Source organism: Triturus cristatus, chromosome 7, assembly GCF_964204655.1.
Source record: "Triturus cristatus chromosome 7, aTriCri1.1, whole genome shotgun sequence".
Taxonomy (NCBI): Eukaryota; Metazoa; Chordata; class Amphibia; order Caudata; family Salamandridae; genus Triturus; species Triturus cristatus.
In genome coordinates, this window is record NC_140590.1 from 874,191,665 (window position 1) to 874,212,801 (window position 21,137).

The window sequence follows — 21,137 nt, forward strand, 5'->3', positions numbered from 1 at the left end:
AGATAGATCGGGCAGAGCAGAGGTACAAAAGTCAGAGTTAGAGATCAGAAAAATATTGCTTATAATGAAGCAGGTCTAATATGCGTTAGTCATAGTAAACAAAAAAAAAAAAAAAAAAAAACCCAAAAGGGAAAAGTTCTAAGGAAGTAATAAGCTTCAATCCTTCCCTCGTCGCTCGCCTCTACAGCTCCTTCAAATAAATGAGGACCCCCAGATTCTATCTATCTTTTGAAGAGATTTAACACCTCTAATCTCTCTGCTTAAATTACCTCTTAGCCAAGGTGGTCTTAACTTCCCCGATTTCAGATTGTATTATTTCTCAGCTTTTCTCAGTCGCCTCCGCAGCTTGTTTATTCGTAGTAGGCAACTGTATTATTGCTACCAATTTTCGTTGGGAGAGGATTCTAACATGTTTTTAGCTAAAGTGACTGATCCAAACTATTTCAAGCGGGTAAAATTCAAGACCATTAGAGATACCGTTAAAATATGGCAACTCATTTTGGCAAAATGTAATACGACCCTTTTCCATCCTCAATTACCTTTATGGGCTAACCCTGGTCTTCCAGGGATATTCCACGATGGGACATTTTTAGTGTGGAAAGTGGCTGGAATAGAGACACTTGGTGATTTATACGGTAATGATGGCCTTCTGGCTTTTGAGACACTAAGAACACTATATAAACTATCTGAAACTTCACGTTTTAAATATATTCAAATACATGACTACTTAATACGCAAAATGAAGTTACTAAATATAATAGACTCAGATATTTGGAAATGTTTCTATTCTAGCAAGGTCAGATCACTCATCAGTTTTGGATATAGTGTCTTAAGCTCCTTTAAACTAGACGACTGTGGGAAAATAGCGGAAAAATGGAGCTCGCGATTGGGCCTAAGTATTACTGCTAATCAGATCTCCTCTTCGCTCTGTAATATAAATCGCTCTGTTCACTCTTCTAGTCTGAGATTACAGCAATATAAAACTATTTGCCAGCTATATTATACTCCAGAAAGAATTTCAAAATGGCCCAACAATGGCTCTAACACCGAGCGGACAAGATGTCCTAAATGTGACCTTTTAGCTGCAAATCTGGAACATATGCTATTTATGTGCCCTAGACTTGCGGAATTTTGGTCCAAAATTAGCCAAGGTATGGCCCAGATTCTGTCACAACCAATAACACTCAACATTACTAATGTACTACTCGGAATTCCGATCTTAAGCAATTCATCAGCAGTCCCACAAGTAGCTCTGAGTAACATTTTGATTGGATGTGCTAGACTGATTATTGCACGGTCATGGATCACAAGAAATCCACCGCATGAGATGGAGTGGTGGTTTCTCGTCAAAGAAATTTATATCATAGAAAAGGTGACTCTCATGAATTAAATGCAATAGAGTAACAAAGTGAAGTCATAAGTGAGATATGTACATGGCACATACAAGTAACAAAAATAATAATTCCTGTTAGGTAAAATGGTTACTAAAAGCTAAGCAATTGGGCCACCCAACGGAACCAATTGTAGATTATATTATCAACACCCAGGTTCTGAGGGGCACAGGGTCACCTCATTATCCTAAATCATTCTGGATATAGGCTCCAGCAGAGGCATTATGTTGCACCTCTATGCAGCGAAAGAGATGGACCGCTGTGATAGAATGATAAGGGGGCAACACTATCGGAGGATGACCTAGTTGACCCACTGATGGACTGGGAGTGGGACAAAGCCTGCACACAAGTAAAGGAAGTGGGAAGTAATGCCAGATTCAAATTAACGCAATTTCATTTCTTGCACCACACATACCTCACTCCCCAGAGACTGCATAAACTCTACCCTGAATAGCACAGGGAGTGTCCGAGATGCCTCACGAGCCCAGCAACCTTTCTGCATATGACCTGGACCTGCTCAGTGCTGGGAGGTAGTTAGCATGCAGCGGTGGAGATGCTTGGGGGATTACAGCAATCAACCTGGAGGTCACACCCAGACATTGCTTGCTTGATCTACCCCTGGTCCTGTGGGCTGGCATGAAAATCTGCAACCGTTTCGTATCTCTGGGGTTTCTTTTAGCAAGGAGGCACATATCGGTAAACTGGACGGCAGCCGTGCCGCTAATTATAGACAAATGAGCGGGGGGATCTATGCAGATGGGCCTTAGCAGATTAAACAAGTTTATGCATGGTTAGAACAGATAAAAATGTGGAGTGAGACCAGGAAATGTGGGTGGAGATGGTTTACAATTTGACTGTCCCTATGCATTGTTTTGTGCCTTCAGTGGTGGGCTGGGATGGACCCTCTGGGATCATTACTTGAAGTCTGGTTGCATAGCACCACATAGGAGGTAGAGAATATGCGGGGTGTGCGGAAGGGGCTTAACGGGCAGAAAACCATGAGGTGAGCCATGCAGGTGACTCCACGCTTTACCTTTACAATACCGGGGGGTGACTCATGGTACTCTTCACAGGGGGAAGGAACAGTTAAGGACAATGACTTTCGGACAAGGGACTGCCCCTGATGTCACCTCCTGTTACCTATGGAATTTTCTACCTGTCACAGCTGCCAGTGTTTGGTATATTTTTCTATATTTCTTTTTCCCTCCCCTTTATTGATTTGCTTGTTGAATGACATTTTTGCTTACCAATATAAAGTTTTTAATACAAATGCAGAATATGCAGTAAATGTGTTCCCTAAAGGAAAATACATAATCTAAATTATTGAAGTTTGGGACAAAAAGAGCAATTAATTTCAGCAAGCAAGTCAAGACGTCTGTTTCAGAAACCCAAATGAAGACTTCTGCTGTGAAAATAAGAATGAGCAGGCATGAAGCCTTAGGACGCAAGCAGAAGAGCTTCAGCTGGGACGATCCTTCCAACCTCTGTTAAAGTCAGCAGGCTTCTCTAAGATCTGCCTCCTAACTTCTGAAGCAAGGTCTCTGTAACTAGTCTAAGGAACACAGGTTATTATATTACTTTCCCCACTCCTGTGAACTAGTCAGTCTTCAGTAAACTTTGGGAGCAGTTAAATTCCCCAGTTTCTCATGTCTTAACTATGACACAACCATGTCCTGTGGTTTAGACATTTCTTCCCTCAAGTCATACTTCCTGTCATTTCCTCTCCTCCCAGCGAGAACCTCACTATCAGTTGCCTAATACATAACAAATGCCTATTCACTAGCTTACGGTAGGCTTCGAGAAAATTACAGCATCTACAATGGGAAGAAAGAGGAAAACATCTTGTACAAAACAACATTTCAAAGCGAAACCTCTTAACCTTCAAAATGGCAGCAGTATTTAAGCTAACTTAATTCATTACAACATATGAATTAGTGTGTTTGCTATAATGCCTAAATATGATTGCATGCTACAAGTTTTACATTAAGTTTGTGTACGTTATTTGACATTGAACTTAGCACTTTACAATTAAATGCATTTCATTTGCAAAATTAGGAAATCTGCTCTATCACTAGTACTCTTCTCTTCCATGGCTTATAGGCTCTTGAAGCACTACAATCCATAGGCTTTATTGGTTTGAAAAGACAACCCATGACCTAGAAAATCTACTTGTCAATATTGAACATACAGAGAAACTAAATGGTTACAATGTTTTTCTATTTCGCTTTCTGCTTGTACCAGCAGAAATGGTGAAGATGAAACTAAACGTGATTTATTTTTCTTTTAATTGAATCAGTACATTTGGACAAATTGACATGAATATGTGAAATTATAATAACCACTCTGTTATTTCCCAGGGATCACCACGGTCCTCACTATGACCACGTTGAGCATCAGTGCCCGCCACTCATTCCCTAAGGTGTCCTACGCCACTGCCATGGATTGGTTCATTGCTGTGTGCTTTGCCTTCGTCTTCTCTGCACTCATCGAGTTTGCAGCCGTCAACTACTTCTCCACTCTTCAGGACCAGAAAGAGATAAGGAAGAAAACACTAATGGGAAACCTGGCTGCCTCAGCATTGCCTGATGAAGCTCAATATGAAACAACTTTGGTAAAGATGGTTTATTATTGTGCATAATGTGAGAAGAGGAGAATGTTATTTTCTATATCATAAGGTCATCTGCAAAGAAATGATAGCAAGTTAACTTTTCAATTTAATTTGAGTCGCTCAAACACCTGCCCGATACAGACTTAATCTAGGCAATGGTCATATGCCACCAAATAAGTCAAAAATCAGAGGCCCACATAATTAGTAAAATGGGGGAAGTATTTAATGGTGCTGCATTACCTGTCTTTTTAAGATTATTAGTTGGGAATGGGGAATAATTGTGGGAATGTATCATACCTTATGCAGGCCAAAATGGAATAGAACAAAATAATTGGTATGTTGTACTATAATATAATACAGTTAGATAATTACATATAGGGCCACTTGCATCAAGGAAAAAAACAGTCGCAAATGGGCAGATGCACAGAATATGCCCCTTTACGACCGGAAATTTTGCATTTGGGATGCATCATTCCAAATGAAAAAATCACAATTTAAGTAATCGCAAAATTTGCAATTACTTAATTTGCGATTGCATTTAAGGAATCGCAAATTGCGATTCCTTAAATGTAATGCATTAACCAGTAAAAATTAGCAATTTCGCAAATAGGAATTGCAGATTACCGTCAATCTCAAGTTGATGGTAATTTGCGATTTCTTTGAAAAATGCATTAAAGTCCATTTTTCAAAGTCCCATGTTACACCCACACATGCCCTTGGGGCATGTGGGTGTGCAAGATGTGGATAAATTGAAATTTCTGGGGTGCAACAGAGTGTCCTTTTGGCACCCTTGAAATTGCATGCACAATTTGTGAGTACCTATTGGGTACTCGCAAATTGTGCATGAAATTCCTAATTATTCCTGTGGGCCTCCAGGCCCATAGGAATTAATGGGAAGCAATTCCTTAATTGTGACTCGCAATTAAGGAATGTGCAGGAATCGCAAATTTGTTTGCGATTCCTACCTGCATAGGCAATAGCGATTCTTTAATTGCAAACCTTAAAAATCTCAATTAAAAAAATCGCTATTGACTAGTTTGATGCATGTGCACCATAGTATTTGCAAATGCGCATGTGCAATCTGCTATTTATTATAATTTTTGTGTGAGCAAAGGGTCATGACTCACCGAAGGCAAAGTTTTTTATTGTCCATGATGAGGGTGATAAACAGTACATTACACTTGGCGCATCTACATATATGACATGTTCTCCATCTGTTAACATGATTAATTTATGGAATAAATAAGACCAAGCAGTAACCCCCCTCAACCTCTACCACAGACAGTTGAATCAATGAAAAAAACCTTAACCTTACACAACAAATCAAGCTTTAATAACAGCAAAATACTCTTCAACAGCATCAACAAATTCTCTAACCTCTCAGCTGTAATAACATTATTCCCTCACTGTAACTCTGTGACAACCTTGAAACTTATTCCACAACAAGATTGCCAAAATCTAGTGAAATTTTAAACCCCAGCCCAAGGCAACTGACTTCTTCAAGCAATACAATGACCCCGATACCAGCACAGACATGCGACTAACTGAAAGGAGCCAACTCGCCCCACGCTGTATACCGCCTCTTTCAGAAACTCGGTCCACTCAAGGGCCTCAACTGACCCATGTCTTCAGCACATCTTCAACCTAGGAAAATCGAGAATCAGCCACATACTCACTACCTAGTTCAACACCTCAATTACCATGGTCACTTTCCTGTGGACTGGAAACACACAGAAGTCAACGCCCTACTAAATAATCCATCAGCAGTCCCCAGCAAACTCAACAACTACAGACTGAAGTCCCTGCTCCCATTCCCAGGCAAAGTATTAGAAAAAGTCATCAACTAACAACTTTTCTCAAATCTGGAATGGAATCTCCTACTCAGCTCCTCCCCATCTGGCTGCAAACACAGCACAGAGACAGCCCTCTATGTGGCTACTGATGACATCCAAGCCCTACTCCACCGGGGAGAGACTGCAGCACTAATCCTCCTAGACCTCTCGGCAGCCTTTGATGCAGTCTCCCACAACACACTAATCACACGGCTGCACAACATAGGCATCCAAGGAGCCACATGTACATGGATCGCCTCTTTCCTCCCTGGAAGAACACAAAAGAACCCCCTCACCTCCGAACTCAAGTAAATCATATGTGGAGTATCACAAGGAAACTCAGCACCACCCTCTTCTGCACCCACATGACACCTCTGGCCAACATCGCCACTACCCACTGACTCAACATCATCTCCTACGCCAAAGACACAAAACTCATCATCTTCCTCTCTGAAGACACCACCATCACCAAAACCAACGTGCACAACTGCTTGACAGACTTCGCCAACTGGATGAAGGACAACTGCCTGAAGCTTAACTTGGACAAGACTGAGGCACTGATTTTTTAAAACAAAAGATCTCCATGGGATGCATCCTGGTGTCCCTCAGACCTCGACCTACTCCTTCTGCCACTCACCATGATAAGAACCTTGGCATCATTCTGGATAACAAGCCAACGATGATGACACAGGTTAACTCTGTCTCTTCCTCCTGCTTCTTCATCCTCTACATGCTTTCTCAGATATTCAAATGGCTACCCCTAAGCTCAAGACGCATCATCACCCAGACCCTCATCTCCAGCCGACTGGACTATGGCAAAGCTCTCTACAAAGGGATTGCAGCTCACCTCCTCTGATGACCATAGACCATACGGAGTGCCACAGCCAGACTTGTTCTGGACCTCCCTAGACGAACCCATATCACCCCCTGTCTCAGGGAACTCCACTGGCTCTGAGTACAGAATAGATGCCAGTTCAAGCTCCTGGCCCATGCATACAAGGCCCTACATGACTGTGGACTTGCCTACCTGTCTACTTGAACCACTGCCTGAGCTTCAATCAGCTCACCAAAAACCTCCTCTCCGAGTATTTTTCTCTAACCCTCACCCCTGCTTCCCTCGTAGTAGATAAGAATGTCACTCCTTCTCCTACCTAGCAGCAAAGACATGGCACAAGCTACCCTTTTATCTATGGAGCTCCCTATCTATTTCAGAGTTCCGAATGTCCCTGAAGACCTGGCTATTCAGCAAATCAACTGGTCCTTGGTAGTGCCTGGATACCCTCTTGGGTGACAAGAAGCACTCTACAAATCTGCTGATTGATTAATTGATTGATTTAACCCGTGGGATGATGGTATTTCTTTAGCTAAGGATGTGTGTGGCTTTGTTTTGCAGTTTTATATATATATTTTAAACAAATCTCCACAAAACCTTTCAAAATAGTGCTCTTTTTTGGTTAGCTCTATCCTGTAAAGTTTTGGGGTGGTGGCTCAGTGAACTAATGTGTCCACTGCAGGGGCCTGTGTTCAACGTCATGGTCACAAGTTCAAATCCCGGCTCGCTCACTCAACCTTCCATCCATCTGAGGTTGATAAAATGAGTACCATTGAGTTTGGTAACAACAAACAACTGTTATTCAGCGCTAAGATGCCTACGGGTGAAAGTGCACTTTACAAATGCACATGTTCTGTTATGTGCGGGAAGACAAAAAGGGGTGGGTCCTAAAGTGCAACATCACCATGCGTTTTCCATATACTTTTTTAAAACGCGATATCACCAAAACCGCAAAATTGCCATGTGTTTTCCATAGACTGTTTTGGAAAGCGAAAAGGCAAAAACTGATGAATGGAATTTCACCAGATTTGGCAAGAAGTTAGATCTTGGTCAAAAAAGCAAGCTTCTGTGAATTAATGTGAATTGGTCAGTAGTTTTTGAGAAACTGAGGGTAAATAAAAAAAGAAACTTTTTTTTTTATATTAGTTGGATCCCTGGGTTGGGCAGGGCCCTGGGGTCAATAAATGAAGTTATTTGAGGAGGGCATGCGCATGGGGCCACCACTCCCCCAGCTGATTTCTGCCCCAGGGACCCCATCCCCTGGGGTTCAGTGAGTAATTTAAAGGGGAAGGCAGTGCGCAGCCCCTCTCCCTCAGCCGATTATGGACCTGGGGACCCCATCCCTTAAAGTCTGCTTCAAGGTGGTATTACTTTTTACCGTAAAGTCCAGTCTGGCTATCTTAGAATGGGTTGTGCATCAAAATAAATGATTGTTTGCGCTGATCCAGTCATTTAATGACCCAAATACTGCTTCATTCTTGGAAAATGACACAAGCAAAGCATTTTTATGCATTGAAAAAAGGCATCGTCCAAGTACATAATACCATTTGCGTTGGAAAGGAAACACCATTGCGCCACTCTGTATTACTTTCGATGGCATCAAGTTGAAGTGCACACAGACTCTGCCCTCAAACACAAACCTGTGGCCTTGTAGTAGCCCATTTGGCAAAGCTCACAGCCTTTAATTTTTAACACAAAACCATACACACAACTCAGTAAATAAGATATGTCCCCAGAAATTAAAACATGTCCACAATGCAATACCCATAACATATCACCACAAGATGAAATAGACATTGTTCTGAGACCTTAAACCTTGAATCATTGTGAAAGTATTCTGACTGTTAAAAAGTGTTATCCAGCCATACCAATGGCAGAATGTACACAAAACACATTTTTAACAGTGAGTTACAGTCATTTCAAATCAAATAATTTGACCTGGTGGTGTCCTGTGCACAGCACTGGCACCTAATTGTCAACACTGGGACTTATGGCAGTCTGCCATATGATGGCGCTGTATATCTATTTAAAGATGAGGACAACAACAGTTGTTTATTCATTCAACATACAGTAAAAAGACTAATACGTGATGCCGAAGCCATTCTTATAGCATTGGGGCATGGAATAGTCTAAATTGTCACACTTGTAGGAGTGTAATGGTTCATAGTTATGTTGGTACTCCCATTTGCAGCGCCAGAAATGGGAATAGGTGTCGCATGCTGCAGTTACGTCCTGACGAGGGCCCTGGCACTTAATTTTTTACAAATCAAGCACTGTTTCAAATACACTTGCTAATGTCTTTACTAAGTATTTAATCTTTAAAACATTTTCTAAATGTAATATAATTATTTTTTCGTCTCTTGTTCATGTTTGGGCTGAATTCTACAACAAAAAACTTGAATGAGTAGCACACGCTTATTTATTTATTTAGATATTTTATATTGTACTAATGTGCCACCCTTTGCCTGGTTTGGAACACGATGTATGCACATGAAATAATATATTGTGAGTGTAACTGTGTGAGTTAGTGCCACTTGTGAGACTGGTGAAGTAAGTGTGGTTAGTAAAATAGCATTCAGGGAATTTAAGAAATAGCTTAACATAGAAGTTCTTAAATTAATAAATTGGGTGTCATAAGGAACATGTAGAATGGGGCAGTGTAACTTTCAAAGGGCAAGTATAGAAGAAATGCTGCCATCAGGACTTTTCATTCTTGGGGTATCTGTATGCCCCAGCTTAAGTTAATGAGAAATGTTTTTAGTATGATTTACCCACATAGCTGGTAGGAGAAAGGTTCACACCATTGGCCTTGCACCCATAGATATTTGCTCTTCTATATTTTGAACTATGGTTTGCTAATGGTCTTGCTGATTTGTATATGGAACATTATGTATGGGCCATTTCTTAATGCTTCTCGGCCCTTGTTCAAAAGCTGTTTAATTTGGTCCCAAGACCAATATTTGCAGACTGATTTTATATTGGCTGCAACGTGCCAATTTGTAAGGAAGGCCACTGTAAACCACATTACAATAGCCCAGCCATGCCATGATAAGTGGCTTTAATGTCCTTTTAAACTATTTCATATGGTTGGAAAAATAACAGCATCTTGTGAATCATTAAAATGTGGATGTTTAATTAATTGACAAAAGCTTTCATTTCAGGGTGAATGCTAGGTTTGCATTTAATTTTACTCTTAGTTCCAAAACATTTTGGCTTGAGACAGAGGAAAAAGCTTGTTTACCATATTTTCTGTCCCTTAACCCCTTCAGCGCGGCGCGGATTACCGCGCCACGCTGAAGGTTCCGTGCACGGGCGGGGCCGTGACGGAGCGGTTCTGACATGCGCACAGCGCGACCGACACGCATGACGGAACTGCTCCGTCACACGCATCGAAGGGGTTAATAAAATTTCAGTATTGATGGCATAACTGCAAAGGAAGAATCTAATCGTTCTGCAAGAGACAGTCTTGACATTCCGGGATTTTGGAACAGAAATGCATAAATCTTCCAAGCAGAGATCCAGATGTATCTGGAATTGTAAGTGGTGATTTATGATACCATGAGTACAAACATATTTTGAGGAGAAATATTTATATTGAGAAAAACACGGACAGATAATATACAAAATCCAGGTTAATGTTGTGACTCTGACATCAAACCACTTTGTTAGTCTTTTTAATTAAGATGTAATTGTATACCAAATCATTTGTATGGCAACCAATGTGTAGTGGATTCAGGTACAATAGTCTTCAGTTGTTTCCACAAAACGTTTTTTCATTATTTCATTTTTTTAAAAGAAACTAACACATTTCTCTCCAAAGGAATTTCTTCAGGGCTGTAAACAATTTGAACATACAAATTGCATGTTATAGTTAATTGACTCAACTATCTGTAGTGAATTTCAGTAGATTTTTGAGTTTAGAATGGCACATTTTAACTCACATTTTCTCCTAACTATATCATCACAAAAAAAACATTTCCTATGGCAACTAGGTCCAACCTTTAGATACCCATGACTGCTGCTGTGTAATATATAACTGGGCAGTTATAGTTAGGATCACGTTTCCACAGGATATTGATGTTTAGGTTTGCTAATAAGTTTGTCACCATTTGATAAATTTTCCTGAAACTTTGGAAAAAGAAGTCTCATTCACCTCAGCTCCTCCCTGGAAAGTTTAGTGGTGATCCGTCAAGCAGGGGCTGAGAGAAATTGGGAGTCTCAAAAGTGTTCTCCCCATGCAACTGTCCACAGCAATACTGGAACAACGGCTGAAAGAAATGACAACAAGTTTGTCAGAAAGCTAGACCTTGGTCCAGATCGTGTGCCTTTTGTGATTTAATGTTAGTCACCTCAGTAGTTTTGGAGAACTTAAGGTTTCAAAATGTAGTTACATTTCAAGCCGCAAAGGATCTCCAGAGCCAACAGACCTCAAGATAAGATCTGATTGCCTGCCACCACATCAACAAATTCTAGTCTCAGTCACCTGCCCTATAAAAAAAACACTCCTAGGCATGGTGGTGTTGTCCTAGAAGGCCTAGGCTTTGGCCAAAATTTATTTTTTATTCTCCTCACAGTGGAACCACAGATAACAATGCTGCAACATCTGAAATGAGATAATCGATGACAACACTGTGTATGGCAGGGAGCGAGATATAGTCACGTTAGAGTACAAGATATTTCAACAAACTATAACTGGTGAAGTTCAGTGACTTTGCTAATTTAAAATCATATGTATTTACAGATATTTTCACCTAACCATATAAAAATATATGGTTAGGTGACTATATATATTCACTGAAAAAAACACAAGTTTCAGGGACATTATAGTTAGTTGGACATTTAACTCGTACAAAACCAGTGAAATTCGGCCGTTATAGTTAGTTAAAATAACTATAACTCGCGCCCCGGCAATGCTCTGCTGATGGCGTCACATATTATACATGGTCAGTGACATCACTGATGACATCTCAAATGACATCACTGATGACATCATGCTGTGACTGTGTGTTTCTTTAAAGTTTAAATATGTTTTATATATATGCCAAGGTGTATTGAAGAATGAGTGGATGTATAAGTGTCTGGATGGAGGATCTAGTAGGTGCGTGACTGACTTTATAAGTGAGTGATTAAATGTGTCTTACTGAATGCAAGGGTTAGTGACTAAACTGTGTGAATGTCTGTATCAGTCTGTCTGTTGTTGTGTAAGCTGCTGGATGAGTTGGTGAATAGCTACATGAGTATCTATATGGGTTATTGATTGGTTGCCTGAGTATTTGTATGGGTGTCTGAGTGTCTGTATGGTTGGGTGGGTGTGTGTGACTTTGTGCATAGTTGGGTAAGTGGGTCATTCACTGGGTGTTTGGATTCAAGAGTGTGTCTGTGAAGGGCTGTATGGGAGAGTGAGTGTGCGTATGGCTGTGTTGGTGAGTGAATGGATGTCTCAGTGATATGTGTGAGTAACTACATATGTCAAAGGCAGTATATGTGAGTGTTGGAATATATAAATGACTATATGTGAGAGTGTGTGATTGTGAGAGTGGCTGTATGAATGAGTGTGTGATTGTATAAGAGAGTAAATATATGTTAGTATCTGTATGAATACGTGAGGTGGTGTGTGTATAAGTGTATAGGTGAGTAAATGGGAGTATGATTGATTCTTTAGATGACTGACTAGGCGTGTCAGTAACTCTATGGGTGAGTGGTGGTGTGTGAGTGTCTGTATAGGTTTATGAGTGCATATTAGGGGTGGGCGGAATTTGCGAAAGTGACTTTCGCAAATTATCGTGAAAATGTTACAAATCTCCGCAAACACGCGGAAATATCGCGAAGATGCGGAAGTTTTTTTCCCGCCCGTTCGCGGTATTTTCTGCATGGTCGTGGCTCGCCAACTTACCCATGCGGTTGCTTGCGGGCACGGCCATCTTGCTTTCACTCTTCTCGCGGTGCATGATCGCGAGAAGAAAGACGTGATCGCGCGACCAATGACATTACTGCGGGCGCGAACTGTCGCGAGACAGCGCAAATGGCTACCAACAATCCAACATCTTGTGGAGAATGCGACCGGATCGGGAAAACTTGTCGGCGAACGTGGGGATTCAGGTAAGGCGATCGCGCGCGAGAATGTATTATTTTACAGCGCGAGCAAGAAACAAATTATCGCTAAGCTGCGGAATGCGGAAATTTTGACATTTTCGCACTCTCCGCGGAACGCGAAAATATCAAATTATCGCAATTTCCGCGAGCGGAACGGAAATTTAGCCCAGGCCTAGTGCATATGACAGTACTGTATTGATGAGTGACTGCATGCATGCGTGACTGTATGTGTGAATGAGTGGATGTGCATGTAGACCTAGGAATCAGTGAGTGAGTATGTAGTAACTGGTGTTGGTGTGTCTATGGTTTCGAAAATTGTAGTCTGTATTTTAGTGTGGGGATATCAAAGGTTATATTAGGATGTGGATGATGTCATCAGTGATGTCATTTGAGATGTCATCAGTGATGTCATTGTGATGTCATTGACCGTGTCATGAATGATATAATATGTGACGTCATCAGCAGTGCATTGCGGGGGCGCGAGTTATAGTTAACTGAACTAACTAGAACGGCCAAATTTCACTGGTTTTGAGTGAAATGTCCAACTAACTATAACGTCCCTGAAACCTGTGGTTTTTTTCAGTGAATTTCTAAGGTTTTTTAAATGCTAATTTCTAGCTATAACGGTCTGAAACCTATGGTTTTTTCTGTGAATTTCAAAGGTTTTTTTAATGCTAATTTTTAACTATAACGTCCCTGAAACCTTTGGTTTTTTTCAGTGAATTTCAAAGGTTTTTTAAATGCTAATTTCTAACTATGCCTACAGAGGTAGGACATGTGAAGAAAGAGGAACAAAGGCACAGAAAGAAGCAAGAGAAATGTAGAAAGAGGCAACAGAAGTCCAGAAAGACGAAGGAAAGTGCAGGAAGAAGCTTGTGATGTGCAGAAAGAACCAACAGAGGAGCAGAAAGAGGCCTTGTTGCAAAGACATCCTGTGCCCCCAAATGTTTTCTGATGGGTACTGGTGGTAACTGACTCTGACTAACCAGGTCTAGAGCCAGTGCTATGCTAAAAGTCACTTAGAATACAGTGAAAACACCTACATACACTAGGGAACACCATGCATTGGGGTACCCCTGTGATTGGCATGACCTGCACTGTAAGTGCAGAAAGATGCTTCTTTAAGTAGTAGTCATGTTTGCAGAGTGGTGGAGAAAGGGTGCTGGGCCTCTGACCAGTGCTTAGGAATTTCACTGTGTGGGACTTACAGGAGGTATCAGGAGAGCTTATTGGCCCCCAAACTCCCTAAGGAGTAAATTGGACTTCATCCTCCATTCCATAGTCTGCCAGGAGGTGTGTTTGCAGAGTGGTGGAGAAAGGGGGGCATGGCCTCCGAAGACGTCTTAGAAATCCCACTGTGTGGGACTTACTGGAGGTAACAAGAGGGGTAGTTGGCCCCCAAGGACATCCTTGGGGGCCTATTACCCCTCCTATTACCTTCCTTAAGCCCCACACAGCAGCATTGGTAAGTACTCATAGCAGGCTACACCCCCTTTACCCACCACTCTCCAAAGATGCTCCCTGGCGTGCTCCTGGATGAGGATTCAAGTTCCCTTCACTGCTGGGGGTCCTTTAGGGGCCAACTAGCCTACCTCTTACCTCCAGTAAGCCCCACACAGTGGGATTGCTGAGAGGTAGAGAAAGGCCACGCCCCCTTTCTCCACAACTCTGCAAACACGCCCCCCCTGGCACGTTGTTAGTGGGAAATTAATTCCCCTTGAAGGCTGAGGGTCCCTGGGGGCAAATTAGCCCACCAGGTAGCTCCAGTGAGCGCCACACAGCTGGATTGCAGAGAGGTGGTCCGCAGTCACACCCCTTTTTATACCAAGCTGCAAACGAGGTTTCTGGTGCACTGCTGCTTGGAGGATGAAGTCCACTTGTGTCCTGAGGTCAAAAGAGGACCTCATCGCCCCACCAGCAGTGCACCAGAAGTCGCATTTGCACTTTTGCCCCGGGGACCCCATCCCCGGGGCCTGGCAGCCTAGTTTTTTTTAATACATTTTTTGGGGACGGGGCGGCATGGCCCCTGTCCAGAGGCCAATTATGGCCCCAGGGACCCCATCCCCTTGGGCCTGGCCAACCTTCTTTTATTTTTCATTTCTTTGGAGGGGGCCACGTGGCCCTGTTCCTTAGGCCAATTTTGGCCCGGGGGACCCCATCCACCGGGGCCAGGCATTACGTTTAAAAAAAATATTATAAATGTGGGGGAGGAGGGCCGCGTGGCCACCCTCTCAGGCCACTTCTGGCCCCGGGAACCATGGGGGGAGCCGCAATGACACCATGGTCCCGCCAGCTCCCCGCCTCCTGCGGGAGCTGGTATTGGTTTTGCACAAGGGGAGCTGCTGACATGCAGCTCCCCTTGTGCAAAAGCAATTCTTCTTTGGTTTTTGGAAGCAAGATCAGGTTTCCTGCTCTCGCTTCCAAAAACCAAAGCGGAGTTGGCTATGACAGGGCGGGAGCCCTGCCATAGCAAACAGCAATGTCCTGGGTGTGGGCACACCGGGACATTGCATGAGCTGGCCCTGGGGGGTGGCGGTACAGAGGGCCATCAAGGGCTCCAGGAGGGGGGCCACACAGCCCCCCTCCTATCGAATATAAAGCTCCGGGGAGCTGGTGGTCCCCAGGGCTTGGGGGGGCCTACGAGGCCCCCCTGCCTCTAATTAATCAAAGCCCCGGGGTGGTGGTGGTCCAAGGGGCTGCAGGGGCACCCGCTGGCCCCCCCTAATTAAATAGGCATTGACCCCGGGACCTGGCCCACCCAGGGGCTTAAGAATAACAAAGAGCAGGAGCTGGTTTTTTTTACTCTGGGGTTCCTTGTGGGACCCCCTGAGCAGGCCAAGGGGGTCAGGGTGTACCCTGCCCCTTTTCTTGTTTTTCACCTTTTTATATACTCTTTTCTTGTGACTCAGTTACCGAGTCACAAGATGGCTGCCACACTTCCTGGTTTGGAGTGTTAGCAGCCAATCAGAGTGAAGCTTGTGCCCGTGAGGGTTTGCGAACCCTCTTTGGTGCTCAAATATGGAAACTTTTGTTATATCTCAGGAACTACTGAATGGATTTACACCATTTAAAATAAGGGCTCTTTCTGAACCGAGTCCTACCTTTTGTCCAAATTTGGTGTAATTCCGTTCAGCAGTTCGGGCTGTAGCTTTGTCTAAAGTTCCTATGGAAACTACCATGGGGAAAACACGTTTTGGGACTGGCCTTTTTTCTCGGCCCCCGCTTGAGGAATCACCCCTAAACTTTCAAGACGTGAGCTGACCGGAGCACCCCATAAGTTTTAACAATTTCGTGAAGATCCGTAAACCGGCACCAAAGATATTGGCAAAAGAAAAAACTCTTTCTGAATAGGAACGAGGGCCTAACTATAACTACCTACTATATATATATATATATATATATATTCACTGAAAACATAGGTTTCAGTGACGTTATAGTTAGTTAGACATTTCACTCGTACAAAACCAGAGAAATTCGAACGGTATTGTTAGTAGAGCTAACTATAACTCGCAACCCCGCAATGCACTGCTGATGACGTCACATATTACATCACTCATGACATGGGCAGTGATATCACTGATGACATCACTGATGACATCTCAAATGACATCACTGATGACATCATCCACGTGATAATCTGATGTTCATTCAAACCTATAGTTTTTTCAGTGATTTTAAATTATCATTCCATTCTCAACCTGGTGTAAACAGACGATATCGCCAGTTTTCCAACAATAGCTTCGGCAAAAAAACAATTGCCACAAATGAAAGCAACACCTAACGCTAATAATATGCAGAGTAGGCGTTCCTATGCAAAAATCACCCGAAAACACAACTTCCCGATATTTTCAACGAGCAGCCAAATCTGCGGTGCGATCCAAAAACAGGCGATAAGCTGCGTTAGCAGTAAGAATGTAACATCTGCCTTTTACTGGTGTAAAGTAGGACGACTACCTACAGTGTGAAAGGGAGCCCAGCCCAGAATCACATCTGAAGACCAACACATGTCATAGAGCTACTGATCATGCACCTCACACACCCAAGAAGGCCACAAACCCACTTCCACCACCCTCAGGACCTCCCCCCTGGACCTTCCATCCCTACTACCACAAGGCAGCGCACAACAGGACAGCGAACCTTCAAAAAACGGCATGGCCCCTCAGCCACACAATAGTTGACTGTTGCAAGATGTGGCAACCAAACAGGTGTGAAGGACGCAAGTCACCCACCAATAATAATGCACACAATACCATGTGTAGCAGTGATGTGCTGGACAGACCTCACTATGCAGAGCACAAACCTCTCCATGTGTACATATACTGCTGGTGCTTGTAGTGTTGTGGACAGTGGATGCAACCATGTTACCTCAGGCAGTGGGGAAGATCTCGGTCATGTACCTGTGTCATTGTCCCCTGTAAGCGTAAGTGCAGTGGGCTGGTCCAACATACGCCACTCCAGCGTAGAAGTGTGAATAAATAGGCCGGGGCTCTGGGCGTGGTTCACGTGCGTGAAGGTAATCGCGTCTGCCAAAGCAGCGGCCCTCACCCTGCCATGTGGCTGCCGCCATGACCGTGGGCCTCCTTGACACAGGCCCCCTGCGAAAACAGCGGCACAGCACCGCAGAGTTATGTCTGTACACACTACTGCCTTCGATCTACACTGCGAACAATTGCAAAGAAAGGTAGATTTAGGAAGATAAATTGTCATTATTGGACCTGGACAACATACATGAACAAAGTGAATAAAGCTAATAAAATATAAAATGGTCAAAATTATTGTTTATAAAATTGATCTTTAATTTTTTAATTTTGTTTATTCAGATAGACCACAAGTTGTCTATATATGTACACAAATATAAATCATAAACATTGCTTCATTTCTATAACCATAATGTTCATAATTCATTAGTTTGAACAGAATTATTCAAAATCTAAAAAATAACAGAATAGTAACACGGCTTGAGACTTTTTTGGGATCTCAACACGTTGGTTGCTTCAGGTGCCACTAACTCACTGCACCACAAGTCATCGCCACGTAGCCTTATTAAGGCAGAATTAATTAGACAAAAGACATTGCTACCAATGCGGCCCACCCGGACCACGCATCATCGCAAGTTCCGCACACGCTGAATACTTCTGATGCCACTAGCTGTGCAGCTCAACTCAACGCCACGTGAATGTGGGCCCTTGCTGACCACTGCCTCTGGCCTACACTGCAGTCAGCATGGCTCACAATGAGTCTTGATTCATTAATTACAGAGTCCAGTAGGCAACTAACTACAACGTCCCTGAAACCTACACAATATCCTTTTAGTATCCTTGCTTCAAGAACTTTTTTGATATCAATTATAGCTTTAGTACAATGACCAAATTCATCTTGCAAGTCCAAAGGAACACTGAATGGCAGTCTACACTGCGGCCAGCAGAGCTCACGGTTCGATTTCAGTCTTGATTCATTAATTTCAGAGTCCAGTAGGCAACTACCTATTAGGTCCCCGAAACCTACACATTTCGACAATGTATTCAATACATATTTCATCTTTTGTTACCAACATTGTGGTCAGCAGAACTCACAATTTACAATGAGACATGATTTATTAATTGCAGACAGAATTGTACTCTATGCCCTCGGATTTTGTCAAGAGGAAGTGACAAAAAGCATTCCTCGATGTCTGTGCTGACTACTACCTTCCATCTACATTACGGACTGCAGGGCTCACAATTCAGATCGAGTTGCGATTGCAGATGACGCAGTCCAGTAGGCAACAGACACTGCTACCAGTGCGGCCCTCCCAGACCACGCATCATCGCTAGCTGTGCACACGCGGAATGCTTCTGATGCCCCTACCTCAGTGCACCACAACTCATGGACCCTTTATGATAGAATTTTTTGTGTATGATTTCAGATCTGCTGCCCCTACCTCAGTGTACCACAAGTCATGAACCCTTTACGATAGAATCTTTTGTGTATTATTTCACATCTGGTGCCCCTAATGTAGTGCAGCACAAGTCATGGACCCTTTATGATTGATTCTCTGTGTGTGATCCGATGATTACTGCTGTACTTGTTGCCAACACCAACCATTCCCTGAGGGCTGTCTTACACTCACCCCACACGTATCCAGCACAAATGTCACCGGACATGTGACCCTGGTAATAAAAAGGGGCCAAGCACATGTGCCCATACCCAGTTCCACTATCTATCTAACTGTGTCTGTGTGTTCATTATATAAGCATGATGCTGCCCCTGGGCTCTACCACATTACATTTTGCTGTGGACAGCGCTCGCAACCATGTTACCTCTGGCAGTGGGGAAAACTTTGGTTATGTAACTTTGTCTCGGTCATTGTATAAGTACATAGGTAGGGACTGGATCAGTAGAGTACTGCAAGGAGAAGTTATAGTGAATCTATAAGTGCTTCAGAATTGCGGGGTGATTGGATAAGTACACATGTTGGCGGAGCCTAACCCGCGAGCACGAGCTTGCCTTTAATTGGCTGCCCTCCATGTGCCAAAAACTGAAATTTGGGCTTTGCATGGCCCTGTATTGCTACAGCTGCAACACTCCACTGAATGTGCAATACACATTCATATCCACACAGATATGTCATGAGCACAATCTTTCATGTGTGGAAATATGGATAAATGTAGGGTCTGTGATTCCCCTACCTTCCATTTTGGCCATGTTTTAGGACTTGGGTCACAGGGTGACACATTGGTGCTTGCGGCCCAGGTGGCAGCAGTACTACAACAGGGACACCTGCATCAGTTGATTCCTCATACAGCCCAGGACAGAACCACACCCAGAGCTCCAGAGTCATTGTTCACAGCCTCACGCAGGACTGGCATATGCCAGGCCAGCCCAATCCGCTTACGCATGCATGGAGGGACAACATTGCTACATGGCCCAGATTTTCAATGTAGTGATCTGCTGCTCTCAGGTCTAGCTGTCAGTACACCACTGCCACTCACGGGACGGTGACTTTCTGTGCACTGAGGTAGGGGCACTTTAAGTGCTGAGCAGCTGTGCAGCCTGCGATGATGTCCCGTCCCGGTGGTCCTGACAGGTCAGGTTTTGTGTGCCCTGCTGGACCGCAGTGTAGGCTTGACCCATCGACCAGCGGGGGCCTACCGCCACGTGGCGTGGCCTCACTGGTCACTGAGTTAGTGGCACCGCAAGGGCTGAGCTGGTGTGCAACCTGCGATGATAGTGGTTGCACTGGTATGTCCTCTGCCATGGTAAAATCAAGACGCAACACCAAATGTGAGACCTGGTGGCCTGCGGAGTAGGGCTGCATGATGTGGAGGATGCCCTGTCTGCAGAAAGGTGAGCAGTGAGGCCTGGGTGCGCAGTGGTGGGCTGACACCTCTGGGCAGTGGAAATGGATGGGGTGCAGCAGCCTGGATGGACAAAGGGGGGACAGCAATTTAGGCGTGCGCAGTCATAATCCTGGGCGTAGTTTGCGTAGTAGCGCTACGCGTAACTACAGGAAGTGCACTTCACACTATACATGCTACGTGTAGCTACACGAACTGCGTAGTGCAGTAGGGAAATGCTGTTTGCACTGATTGCACAGTGCCAGATGCTTGTTCACACTGTGCAATCATTGCAAACGGCATCTTGCACAGTGCAAGCGGTCGTTTTCTGCCGCTCGAGTAGATTTATACTCGAGCGGCAGCTTTCTCAACGCAGACTGGTAGTTTCTCATCGCGAGCGGTCGCGAGCATACGCGACCACTCGCAATGAGAAACCTGACCTCCCCGCGTTGAGACTCTCGCCGGGAGGTTTATTTTCCATGCTCGTGATCGGCAACTTGATGTTTCTGATCGCGAATGAGGAAAAAGTCTCACCGGGATATTGGTTTTGCTCGCTCGCGGTCGCCAACTTGACGATGAGGACCGCGAGCAAGCAAAAAATGCCCGCTACGCTACGCGTTTTTGCACTGTGCTACGTGCAATTTGCGAAGTGCATAGTAGTGCAAACTGCGTATGCTCTGCGAGCGTAGTGTAGTACTACGCCCAGGGTTACAGTCGTATGTACTCTGCCATTACTGATTCTGTACTATGTTTTAGATGAGTGAGCTTGAGGGCTATACTATGTCCCGGCATGTGGTTGGAGACACACCGGTGGTGGAAAGGTCAGCTGTGAGGGTTTTGTCCACAGTGTGGGCACTCACTGCCCCTCTCCATCTCTTCCTTACTCTCCCTCACACTCTTTCACTCTCTCTTCCACTCTCTTCCACTGTTTTTCTCTTTCTTTCTTTCTTCCTCTCCCTCACTCTTTCTCTCTCTCTTCCTCTCTCTCACTGTTTCTCTCTCTCTTCCTCTCTCTCTCTCACTCTTTCTCTCTATTTTCTTCTCACTCTTTCTTTCTCTCTCTCT

The 21,137-nt window shown here is 43.8% G+C and overlaps 1 protein-coding gene across 1 annotated transcript in view; it reads left to right on the forward strand.

The window, feature by feature from the left end:
* LOC146810796 (gamma-aminobutyric acid receptor subunit alpha-6-like) overlaps positions 1–21,137 on the forward strand; it is a 442,745-nt gene that overhangs the window by 372,123 nt on the left and 49,485 nt on the right. The window contains exon 8 of the mRNA XM_085617827.1: positions 3,749–4,002. Coding sequence (XP_085473953.1) covers positions 3,749–4,002 — 254 coding nt within the window. The remainder of the gene's footprint in view (positions 1–3,748; positions 4,003–21,137) is intronic.